At 38.8% G+C, this 13,395-nt stretch overlaps 1 protein-coding gene across 2 annotated transcripts in view; it reads left to right on the top strand.

The window, feature by feature from the left end:
* CHD4 (chromodomain helicase DNA binding protein 4) overlaps positions 1-11,552 on the top strand; it is a 32,258-nt gene extending 20,706 nt beyond the window's left edge. Inside the window, exons 38-40 of one of the 2 annotated variants that reach the window (XM_081941506.1) lie at positions 598-793; positions 10,732-10,907; positions 11,050-11,552. In XM_081941506.1, the coding sequence (XP_081797632.1) occupies positions 598-793; positions 10,732-10,907; positions 11,050-11,067 (390 nt within the window). In that variant the 3' untranslated portion in view covers positions 11,068-11,552. Of the gene's footprint in view, positions 1-597; positions 794-3,045; positions 4,211-10,731; positions 10,908-11,049 lie in introns of those variants that run through there. The other variant, XM_081941505.1, reaches the window with a different exon arrangement.
* The last annotated feature ends 1,843 nt before the right edge of the window (positions 11,553-13,395 follow it).

Genomic DNA, 13,395 nt, shown 5'->3' with positions numbered 1-13,395 from the left:
CAAAGAATTAGCTGTGCATTTGTGCCACAGGGCCTTGCAATTAAAATTTTATGATATCTTGTTAGAGAATTTTGAATGTTCACTTAGAACAGGGGTCAGCAAACTGCGGCTCTGGAGCTGCATGTGGCTCTTTCCTCCCTCTGCTGCGGCTCCCTCGCTGGTCGGCACCACAATTTTGAGAGGAGCTTCCGGGGGGAGGGGGAGCAAGAAGCACAGTGCGCCAGGAGAAGACTCTATGGCAAAGAGAGGGTTTTCCAGTTGTCTCCACAATTGATAGGGCTTTCGGTTATGACAGGTAGAGGAAAAAGTACGCCGCGCTAGGAGGAAACTCTATGGCGGGGGGAACTGAACTTCTGGTCAGCTCCAGAATGGAACCAGGGGGCTTCCGGTTAGGACCTTCCCGGTGTTTTCTTTTTTGTGGGAAACAGGTCCAAATGGCTTTTGAGTATTTAAGTTTGCCGACCCCTGACTTAGAACAACAGTATATAAGTCTTACAAGATATTATAAACTGAGTGTAAACTGAATGTAACATTATAGGAATGATAAGCAATATGGATCTTGTACCAAAAACTGAGGACCAACATTGCTTTTTACAGCTGCTGGAACAAGCCCTAGTGATTGAAGAGCAACTACGGAGAGCTGCATATCTAAACATGTCAGAAGATCCATCTCATCCCTCTATGGCTCTTAATACCCGTTTTGCGGAAGTGGAGTGCCTAGCTGAGAGCCATCAGCATCTATCCAAGGAATCTATGGCTGGGAATAAACCAGCCAATGCAGTGCTTCATAAAGGTGAGTACCGAGGAAACATTAGAGGTTGAATTGTGTTTCACTGGGCCCTTCCCCCTCCCTTTCTCCCTTGACACACATTGTTCCATGCACCTTTCCTTTTCTTCAAGGGAAGGAAGGCAGCTAGTACTTGGGGAAGGCCTCTGTTTCAATTCAGGAAAACAAATCCATTTTGAAATGAGTAGGAAAGCTCCCCAAACAACTGGTGGTTTTACAAATACAAAACAATTCGATTCCAAAAATAGAGCAGAAGATGAGGTGGATGCCAGGTTAGCCTTTGTGCAAAATTGCCCTAGTATTTGTAACTATAGAGGAGCATTTTCTCTCCAGTAAATGTTTATTTCCTGCATAAGTTAATTTCCTGCATAAGTTAATTTTCTCAATATTTTAAATTTGGTGACATTTCTAATTAGGAAATAGTTGCCATAAAGGAAGTCCTGGTTACATTTCCAAGAAAGTTTTTAGTGCTCAGTTTAGGATAATTCATTGGTTTTTTTTAAAAAAAACAGACCCAGAAGCTAATGGGTAATGGAGAAAGTTCCAACTTACAATGGATATAGAAACTCTACGTATCCTGTTAAAATGCCAGGTTTTTGAGATATAAAAAAAAATAGAATCACTTCAGAATTTTTCCACCTTTACTGTAATATATACGCTTTACAATTCAATTTGAAAAGAAACTAAAATCTTTTAGGGGGGAAATAATAAAAAAAAACTTACAATAACATGGTTGCATAAAGATGCACACCCTTAAACTAATACTTCATTGAAACACCTTTTGATTTTATGGCGACATCCAGTCTTTTGGGGTAGCAGCCTATCAGCATGGCACATCTTGCCTTGGGAATCTTTGCCTACTCTTCCTTGCAAAAGTGCTCCTCGTCTCTTAGATTGCAAGCTCTTTAGGTCACCCCACAGATTTTCAATTGGATTCAGGCCTGGGCTCTGATTGGGCCATTCCAAAACTTGGATCTTCTAGTGAAGCCAATATTTTGTTGATTTGAAGTTTCAATATTTTACCAGAGGCCAGAAGGTTTTGTGCAAAAAAATGGCTGATATTTGGAACGGTTCATAATTTCCTCCACCTTGACTAAAGCCCCAGTTCTAGCTGAAGCCACCATCATACTTCACTTGTGGGTATGGTGTATTTCGATGATGCACAGGATTATTTTTCCACCAAAATTCTTTAGGGAATTAATGGCCCAAAAGTTCAATTTTGGTTTCATCAGACCACGACACATTTTCTCACATGAAATTGTGAGATATGATGTAGGGTTTTGCAAAATATAGCTGAGCTTAGATTTTTATTTTTATTGTTTGTAAGAAAAGGTTTCCATCTTGCCACCCTTCCTCACAGCCCAGACATACAAAGAATACAGGAGATTGTTGTCACATATAGTTCACAACCAGTACTTGACAAGGATTCCTGCAGCTCCTTTAATGTTGCTGTGACTTCTTAGTAGCCTCTTGGACCAGTTTTCTTATTTTTTCATCAATTTTGGAGGAACATCCAGTTTTTACTAATGTCACTATTGTGCCATATTTTCTCCATGTGTTGATGACTATCTTCACTGTCTTCCATGGTTTAGCCAATGCCTTGGAAATTTGTTTAAACCCTTCTCCTGACTGATACCTTTCAACAGTGAGGCCCCTTTTATGCTGTGTAAGCTCTTTGCAGACCATGGCTTTCGCTATAAGAGGCAACTGAGTAAATGTCAAACAACTCTCCTACAACAGCTGAATGTTATGTGGGATTGATCGGAGTCACTTTAATTGATGGGCGTGTGTACCGATTACTATTTAATATCAGTTTGAATGAAATTGGTTAATTTTGAACACAATCATATCCCTGGGATTGGTTAATTCTGAACACAGCCACAACCCTACTTATAAGAGGGTGTGAACAATTATGCAGCCACATTATTCTAGTTTTTTGTTATTTACCCCCCTAAAAGATTTAAGTTTGTTTAATTTTACAGCTCATATGTTATATTAAAGGTGGAAAAAATCTGAAGTGATTTATATTGGTCTGATTTTTGTATATCTCAAAAATCTGGCATTTTAACAGGGGTGTGTGGACTTTTTATATCCACTTTAAGTGTTCACACCCTCTTATAAGTAGGGATGTGCCTGTGTTCAGAATTCACCAATTACATTCAAACTGATGTTAAATAAATGTCATTAATTAAAGTAACTGACCAGTCCCATAGAAAATTCAGTTTTAGTAGGAATTTTCTGACATTTGCCTCTTACAGCAAAACCCATGGGCTGCAAAGAGCTTACAAAGCATCAAAGGGATCTCATTGTTGGAAGGTATCAGTCAGGAGAAGGGTACAAAAAAATTTCCAAGGCCCTGGATGTACCATGGAACACAGTGAAGACAGTCATTAAAAAGTGGAGAAAACATGGCACAACAATGACATTACCAAGAAGTGGATGTCCCTCCAAAGTTGATGAAAAAACGAGAAGAAAACTGGTCCAAGAGGCTTCCAAGAGGCCTACAGCAACATTAAAGGAGCTGCAGGAATTCCTGGCCAAAACTGGTTGTGTATTACATGTGACAACAATTTCCCGTATTCTTCATATGTCTGGGCTGTGGAATAGCATGGTGGAACAGAAGCATTTTCTTACAAAGAAAAACATCTAAGCCCAGTTACATTTTGCAAAAACATACATCCTGTCTCTCAAATGCATGTGGGAAAATGTGTTATGGTCTGATGAGGCCAAAGTGGAACTTCTTGGCCATAATTCCAAAAAGTATATTTGGCACAAAAACAATACTATGCGTCACCAAAGTACATCATACCCACAGTGAAGCATTATGCTTTGGGGCTTCTTTTCTTCAGTTGGAACTGGGGCTTTAGTGAAGGCGATGGAAATTATGAATGGCTCCAAATATAAGTCTATTTTGGCACAAAACCTTCAGGCCTCTTCTAAAATGCTGAAGAGCAATTTCACCTTTCAACATGACAACAACCCAAAATACCTCCAAATCCAAAAAAGGAGGGCTTCACCAAAAGAAGATCAAAGGTTTGGAATGGCACAATCGGAGCCCAGGACTAAATCCAATTAAAAATCTGGGGGAGCGGGGGGGGGGGGTTGACCTGAAGAGGGCTGTGTACAGGAGATGCCCTAATAGTCTCGACAGGTTTGGACCACTTTTGCAAGGAAGAGTAGGCAGAGAGTCCCAAGGCAAGATGTGCCATGTTGATAGGCTCCTGCCCCTGAATGCTGTGATAAAATCAAAACATGCTTCAACAAAGTATTAGTTTAAGCTGTTAGTTTACAACCACATTATTGTAAGTTTTTTACTGTAAATCCCTCCCCCTCCCCCCCCAAAAAAGACTTCAATTTGTTTTTCAGTTGAATTGTACAGCTTATATGTTATATTAAAGGTGAATAAAATTCTGAAGTGATTTATCTTGGTATGGTTTTGTGTGTGTGAGAGAGAGAGAGAGAGAGAAAGAGAGAGAGAGAGAGAGAAACCTGGCATTGTAACAAGGATGTGTAGACTTTCTATATCTACTGCTTTTGTAGTGGATTCAGGCAACTTGAATATTTCTTTTTCAAATGGCAACAAGAAGTCCGTCCTTAATATTCTATTGTGTGCTGCCCAGAATCTTCTGGTGAGAGGGCAGATACATAAATTAAATAAATAAATAGAAGTTGGAAGTTCTTTCCATAGGATTGAAAATGCTTATATTCCCCATAATACCAGCAGAAATCGGGGAATAACTTTCTCAAATTTCATTCTCCATTCATCCTTCTCTTCTGCCTCTTATAAGCAGAAAGAAAGTGTAGAGCATGGGAGTGTTGCTTTTTTTCGTAGATACTATAGATCATATCACTACTTAAAAATAAAAGCATGGGTTTATGTTAAAGCCTTGTGCAGATTGTAAAGAAAGAAAATAACTCCTGCAAGTTATTGAAGACATGTTTAAGATTGGACTGTCCCAAAAGACAAGAGCTCTGTGATAACCATTGCCTCAAAAATGTCACTCTTGTGAATGCTTTCTTATATACTAATACGGTTATAAGGCTAATCTATTCCAAAAATTATACTTCTAAGCTACATATTAAGAACATCTTTTGCACAGTCTGCTCTATAGTGATTGGGAAAGAGGAGGACAGCATCATGGTCTGAATAGCTATCTGATGAAAATAGAGAAACTATAGTTAACTCAAGTACAAGCAATTCTAAATTATAAATAATGTTTCTTTATTGGATTGCAGATTCTTCAGGATCCTTCAGAAGTGTGTAATAAATGATAAAATGTACCGCCTGTACTAAAAAAACTTTTTCCAAACCTTGCTTCTTTTCTTTCTTAAGAAGGATAGTAAGCCTTTCTTAAAGACTTAACGAGATCCAGCTCTGATGGCTACGTAGTATTCTGGAAGTTTGTGAAGTCTTTTGAATTTTCAAAATGTCTACATAAGTATAATGTAATTTGTTCTTCATACAAGTTCTAAAATTGGGTAAGCCAATTAAACTTTTGAAGAAAATAATCCAAAGCTACATATTTGTGTGGGGCAAAAACAGGTGAACCTTCAGGATTATTAGTTCATTTGAAGGAAAAATTAGGGTCAGGTGTCTCAATCAATGGAATGACAATCAGATATGAATGTAGGCCTGCCTTATTTAAACAACAGAATTCTGAATTCACTGTCAAAGTCTGATCTTCCAACACAATTATGTGGAGGTGTGGCATGGACTGAACAATTTCTGAAGATCTTCAAAAAGCAGCAGGCTGGAAAAGGTTACAAAAATATTTCCAAAGCACGTGGACTCCACAAATGCACTGACAGAGGCAGATGATATACACTTTGAGGCAATTAAACACCATTGTTGCCCTCCCCAGGAGTGATCAACCAACCAAGGTCACACCAAGAGCAAGGCATGCAGTACTCCAGGAGGTCTCAAAATTAGTCTAAGGAACTAAAGACCTCTTTTGCATTGCTAAATATTAGTGTTCAAGAAACCACCATCAGGAAAACTGAATAACAACGGTGCACATGTCAAAGATACAAAGAAAAAGCCACTAAATAACTCCCAAATAGCATTGCTGCTTGTCTACCGCTTGCAACATAAATAAGTCGGAAGGCATTGGAAGAATGTTCTGTGGATAGATGAAATCAAAATAGAAATGTTGGGGTTGAATGAAAATTATTATGTTTGGCAAAAGGCCAACATTGCATTCCTGCATAGACTTATCCTATCTACGAAATTTGGTGGTAGCGGTATCAAGGTTTGGGCCTCCTTTGCTGTTTCTGGATCAGGACAGCTTGCCATTCATGAAACTATACATTCTGAATTGAACCAGTACGTTCTACAGAAAGACACCAGTGTTTCTGCCTGTGAGCTGAAGCTCAGGAGAAAATGGGTCCTGCAGCAAGACGACAACCCAATGCACACAAGTAATATGACCAAAGAATTGTTAAAGCAGAAGAAAATTAATGTTTTGGAATGGCCAAAGTCCTGTCCTGACCTTCATGCTATAGAAATGTTATGGAAGGATCTGAAGCGGACAGTTGATACGAGGAAGCCCACCAACATCCCTAAATTGAAACTTTAGTAAGGAGGAATGAGTTAAATTTCTTCCAAGCTGATGTGCAGAATTTATCAATAGTTATCAGAAAAGTTTAGTTGCAACTGTTGCTGCCCTGGGGGTGGGGGGGCTCCCAGTTACCAAAACAAAGGTTCATGTACTTTTGCCACACAAATATGTAGCTTTGTATCATTTTCTTCAATAAATAAATGAACAAGTATGTTTTTGACATTTGTTTAATTTGGTTTATCTAGTTTTAGGATTTGTGTGGAGGAGAAATTACATTTTGGATCATGTTTATGTAGAAATATGAAAATTCAAAAGACCATAAACTTTAAAATACTATTGTAATTTATTGTGTTCGGCTTCCTGCAAGATTCTTCTAGTTAAAACTGAAACAAACAAACAAAAATGAAAAAAAAAATAAAGGATCACTCTTCAGAAGTTAGGTCACAGAATTTTCCAGAATGCTAAAGTACACACTTTTCTTCATTCTAAAAAACAAAACACTAGCTAGAAAGTTTGCAAGTCATTGTTTTGCTTAAAGCAAATTCTGCATACAGAAAGCTCTGCATGATTTTTTTTCTCTCAGTGAGTGCTCTCTGAGCTTGTGTTCTTGCAGACATTTCATTACTCAGACTATTAACATCATCAGTGCTGGAAGGGAGTGGAGGTTGCTCTCATTTTATATACTTGCCCTATCAGTATTCGTGTAAAGCAGGGGTGTCCAAACTTGGGAACTTTAAGACTTGTGGACTTCAACTCCCAGAATTCCCCAGCCAGCCATGCTGGCTGGGGAATTCTGGGAGTTGAAGTCCACAAGTCTTAAAGTTCCCAAGTTTGGACACCCCTGGTGTAAAGGGTCTTGGTGGTTCTTTGGTTGGGCTGTTTGTTGTTAGCTTATTTGGCAGTTTCTTGATGGGGATATTGTTTGCTTCTTGATTGTTAGTCTAATATTAATCTTGATGTTAATCTTTGCTCATCTGGGTGTTGATTGCTGATGAGGTTTGTTGGTCTTTTTGTTCCCTTTTTTGTTTATTTTTTGGTATGTAGACGTTGTTTATGTGTATGTACCTGTTGATGGCTGATTTGTCAGAGGTCCAGGCACTCCAGCTTTCTTTTTCTCAGACTCTTCTTTGAAAACCTTCCTATTTACAAATATAAATTGCTGTATTTTTTCACGTTTATAAACAAGTATTACCAATTTGAACCAATATCTCTCCAGGCCCCTCATCAATGTTCATTTTTTCCCTTGTGGGAGCAGGGATACTCTGCTTATTGGTTGAGTGATAATTGGCAAATATGTTATTGCTATTTCTTTTTTTTTCCTTTTTTTTCAATTTTTCAATTTTATTAACAAACATTAAAATACACACACACAAAACTTAGACATACAACACATTTACACAATGCAATACAAACAGGAGCTTCCTGTTCTTTCTAATAGCAATTATCAATTGATACCGCTCACCTTATATTATTTCCCCTTCTATTGTATTTTGTTTGGATTTCACCATTCTTAACTCTCTTATTTTACTCATAACTATTTTTTTCGAGTTTTGTTACATTCCTTCATTGATTCTTGTTTCTTTCCTCCATCCACCTATACCATTTATCCCATATCTGATAGAATTCTGATTCTTCTTTTCCCTGAATTTCTTTAGTTAATTTGTCCATTTCAGCACAGTCCATAACCTTTCTTATTATTTCATCTTCACTTGGAGTTAGTTTGTTTTTCCATTTCTGGGCAAAAGCAATCCTTGCCGCCGTAATTATGTGTAGTGTTAAATACTGGATTTCTTTTTTGTATTTCGCAGACATTATTCCTAATAAAAAAAATTCAGGTTTCCATTCTATTTTAACCCCAGTTATTGCCTCCAGCCAATTTTTTCCAAAAATTTTTAGCCTCCTCACAGGTCCACCATAAATGGTAATACGTTCCGTGTATTGATTCGCATTTCCAACATTTTGAGGAGGTATTTGTTGAGATTTTAGCTAACCTAGTTGGTGCCAGGTGCCATCTATACAACATTTTGTACTGGTTTTCCTTGTATGCAACTGATAATGTCATTTTTAAGTTTGTTCCCCAAAATTTTTCCCATTTGTCTAATTTAATATTATAGCCAAAGTTCTGCGCCCATTTTATCATTTGTTCTTTCACAATTTCCTCTTCCATTTTATACTTCAGGAGAAATTTATATATTCTCCCTATCATCTTTCTATCTGGGCTTTGAATAATTTTATCCAATTCGTATGGTTCTGTTTCGATGTCATATAATTTAGTATCTTTATTGTATTTAGTTTTGATTTGAAGGTAAGTTAGCCAGTCAACTTTCATGTTCTGTTCTGCCAATTCTTCAATTGTTTTTAAGTTTCCCTGTCTATCAATTAAGTCTCTATATCTTAGCATTTTGTTCAAATCTATAAAATTTGGATGGATCGTCCTTTCTGTCAGTGATAGCCAACTTGGAATTTTCACATAGTGGATTTTTTATTTTGAGCCATTTTTGCAAAGTTATTGCTATTTCTAATTATCTGCTTGAGCCATCATCTGGGGTTTTTTTCCTCAACCTAGGGGTTAACATCTATAAATCAGGTTTCCCCGCCAATAGACACAATATATACATTATTATATTGTAGCTATATGTATCCTGATAGAGAACTACTAAACTGCACTGGAAGCTCTTGCTTAAACAGTTGGAACGTCAGAATAAGACCTATTTTTTTCAAATAGATATTTTTGATTATGTCATTGAATCCATGGATCTTTGCCATAGTAATACCATAGAATTCACCACAGTTCTTGCCACCACTTTTACAAAAAATGTTCCTTAGATTGAATTTAAGATGCCTGGGGGGGGGGGGGCGAGCAATATACACAAAATGTCACTTTGTTTTTCCATTGCTTTGTTTCAAACATTATCCAGAAAATAGATAAAAGGCAGATATAATCTGTAGCAATTTAGATTAGGGGAAGGACCCATAGTGCTTAAATGTATTTTTCTATTGGCAACTAATGTCTACTTTTAAGTCTCCAAGATCAAATATCAAAAGATCAGTAGCTAGCTATTTGGAAAACAGTGTAGGAGATCATCAATTCTCATGGATTTTTTTTTTAAAGCCATTTCAATTTTTTTTTAACATCCAGGTGGCACAACATCTTCATTGTCTAATAACAGCAGGTTATTTTTTAAAATTGCTACTGCTGTGACTATCCTATTATTCACTTGTCTATTCAGCAGCCCAGATAATTTCACTTCTTCAAATCTGTTTACCTTGTGACCCTTTTTCTATTCATTCCTCTGCCCTGCCTGAATATGAATTCAGAGCTTTAGTTAAGTTTCCATCTGAAGAATAAACCCTCTTTGAAAGTTTGGTCTTCAAAAGTTATTTCTAATATTTATTTTGGTGCTGTAGAAGGACAAAATATTCACTAACTCAATTCTGAGATTAACTGTGCATTATGTTGTAGTTTGCTGACCCATTTTCACAAGATATTGATTACATGGCAGCTTGACAGTAAAATTGAAAAAAGACAATTTTCAAGCAACTAGTCACAGGGAAATTGCATGCAGCTTTCTTAAATCACATTACCCCCCTCCCCCAAGCTCCCTTGCTTTAGGGCAGTGTTGGCATGCACAACGGCCAGCTGGTTTTTGCGTGCACATGCATGCCAGAAACCGGAAGGCCAGGTGGCCAGTGCGCATGCACGTGCCGGAAACCGGAAGATCATCTTCCTGGTGTGTGCATTTGCAGCACTCCTGTGCGCATGAAGACCAGTTGGTCGGCACACCGGAACCCAGAAGAGCAACGGGCAACGGCTCGTGTGCCCAGAGAGATGACTCTGCATGCCACTTCTGGCACACATGCCATAGGTTCGCTATCGCAGGTTTAGGGTATGGATACCATAACATTCTCTGTGTTCAGTTTACTTGAATTGTATAGATTTGGCTAACGCAACTATTGGCTGCAATGCCAACCTGCTCCCAGTATGCATCACTTTTTAACAGTCTAGTGCTAGCTGCCCTCTACCCTCCACTTCTCCCTTGTTAAGGGAGATTCTGAACTTACTGAATTTTTATTCTAAAGAAAGGGCAGTTGTGCCAAGGTGTATATAGTAATGTTGCATCTCATGGTAAGGATATTTTTATATAGGGCTGGAGTCACTCCTTCCGTCTCATGTTTTCTACAGCCATTGACTATAGCTATGGTTTAGACACCGTTGTACTGTTAACAATTGTGTTTAGGAAGTCAAGTGAATGTGCCTTTCTCCAGTTCAGATTTGTAGTTGTCTTTCTGGTCCTGGGGGAGATGTTTCCCAAAATGAGCTGCCTTCCTTTCCTTAAGGAAAATACATTTACAGAGAGTCCAGAATTTCCTTTTTATTTCTTCCAGTGCTGAAGCAGCTGGAAGAGTTGTTGAGCGACATGAAGGCCGATGTGACCCGGCTACCTGCCACAATTGCCCGCATCCCTCCGGTGGCTGTGCGTCTCCAGATGTCGGAGCGCAACATCCTCAGCCGCTTGGCAAATCGTAGCAGTGAACCTCCACCACCACCACCAAACCAGCAGGTAAGCATCAAATCCTGCCATTTCTACTCTATCCTGGAGGGAGGGAACCCATGGTGACTGCATAAGATAGGGGACTGGGCCTTGCATAGAGTATACTGTACTAAATGTTTCTCTCTCTCTCCCTTTCTCCCCTTAAACTTAGGTGGCTCAGCAGCAGTGAAATACCTGACTGGTGCCATCAATCCAGTGATTCAGCTAAAGTGACACGTGTACCCTTGTTTCAGTTCTGGCCCCATCCCCATCCCCTCCGTCTGGCACTCCTAATCAGATGATGTCCTCTCAGATGGAGGATATGACTGGAGAAAGGAGGAAGTGCAATCTTCCATAAGCTGCCAGTTGCACTTAGATTGCACTTGGGTGGAAAGGAACATTGGATGGACTCTGTATATAGTGACTGGAGGCTGCAGCGTCACATCTGTTACACAGACCTGGCTGCAATGCTCATCACCTTGGCCCACTCTTCCTTTGATTTTAATTTTATTTTCAGTTTGTTTACCAAGATGAGCGCAAGCAAACGTCAGGACAGACACAGCTACCTCCATCAAGATCCTTTTAATACAAAAACTGACTGGACTTGTCCTCTGAAACAGCTGGAAAAAAGACAAATCTTGATAAAGTTAAAAATAAAGGTTTCCTTGTATTTTATTTGCTTTGGGCAAAATATATGGCTGATGTAACAGCTTCTTTATTAAAATTTTAATGTGACCTGTGATCTTGATAGAAAAGTGTACATGTGCAAACAATACGTACACTTCCAGCTTAGCCCAAGATAGAGAGATTCCAGGCTGTCCTAGATAATTTTTCCAGTTGATAAACTTTAAAAGGCTTTGTAATAGAAAATAAAATGTGCTGCAATGTGCAATTACAGACAGCACCTACATGACAGTGTCACATTTTGTCTGAATTTATCTAAACTATAGGCTCAGTACACTTTAAATCTGTTCCTTTTATATCATAAATAATGGTTTTGTATCTTGGAATGTCACACAGTACACACAAGCACCTTACAAGCTCATTCATGCAATTTGTTGGCCCATGAATTGGGTTACTGACCATCATGGTTGGATTCATTATTTTATTACTTAGCACAATGTGTGAACCCAGCCATTGTTACTCTATCCAACAACCTCACATGGGATTGTAAAAAGATTGCAATTAAAAGATATTATGGAGCTTTTCTGAGTAAACCCCAAGCTTCTGTTCTGAGAAATGCTTAATTTTCAGAGTGGTATTCAACACGCCAGACACACGGTTGATTTACATTGGGACTTGATGCTGACACTTGCAGAAGCAGTTGTCACAGGGGCTCTTCACAATGTTTTAATCTAAGATATTTTCTTATAAAAGACATGCACCTCATGCGTTTTTGATAGGGCCTACACGACATAGGGCCTACATGATAATTCTCTGCAAGTATTTTTCTACATAGAAATTGTAAGTAAATGAGCAGCAAGCATCTTTCATTCATGTCCAACTGACATCAAAAGCTAGGTGATCAAATTTAATTAGTGTTTGCATAGGCTACCACCAGAAAGTCCCAAGGCTGTAGGTATATTTGGAATAGTTGCGTTGAATGATGGCATTTTAAAAGAATAATAGTAATTGTGACCGAACCAAATACATAGAATTGCCTTGAGTCACATGTCCTCTCCAGATACCTGAGATCCAACAGTATCTTTTGTAGATGCCGCAATGGAAAAAAACGCACAATCCAATTAATTACTTATGCTAGTGTTTCTAAACTTCAGCATAACTAATTCTGGGAGTTGAAAGTACACACATCTTAAAAGTTGCCATGGTTGAGAAACACAGTTATGGAATGCTAACCCTGGCTGCAGATATCTTGTTTTCTGTCTCAACACTTCTTTTGGACAAATCATTTTCCAAGTCCAGTTGGCTGATAAAAAGACCGAGAAAGGATACTTAATACACACTGCACCTTTTAATGGAGAAACATGTCATATCGAATCGGAAGAGAACACTTCAGATTGTAAAGCACTCCTGGAATAAGCATGTCTTTGACTTCTCTGAAACGTTCACCGTCCAATAAGAGAATTGGCAGAATTATGCGGAAGTCTTGAGGCTGCAGGAAGGTGCAAGCATAGATTGCTGAAACGGCGTGGCTCCTATTTCCGCTTTCGGCGTCTTTTCCTGCGGACTAGAACCGTGGACCCCTGCTGGAAATAACATTCACATTCTGGAAGTAGCCGCAATGGAGCAGAAGCTCATCTCCCCAACTGGGAGTGTGGCATCGAACATTAGCGGCTCTTCTTTTTTATAACTGGTTTCGTAAAAAGAAAACACCACTGTTTTCTGCATAAAATAGAAGGTAATGGAGAGATTAAACTGGGTGGATAAACCAGATCCCGCTTTCGACTCCCCCCCCCCCTATTTATTTCTGCGGACCAGCCTTCCCCCACCCCCCTTGTTGTACTGGAAGAGTAAGAGAAAAGGCAGGGAAAAGAGCAACGAATCCCACCAAAGCAGG

The sequence above is a fragment of the Natrix helvetica genome (assembly GCF_964273705.1).
Source record: "Natrix helvetica genome assembly, chromosome: 2".
Taxonomy (NCBI): Eukaryota; Metazoa; Chordata; class Lepidosauria; order Squamata; family Natricidae; genus Natrix; species Natrix helvetica.
Note: the sequence above shows the minus strand (reverse complement) of the source record. Positions and strands in the feature narration are given on the sequence as shown.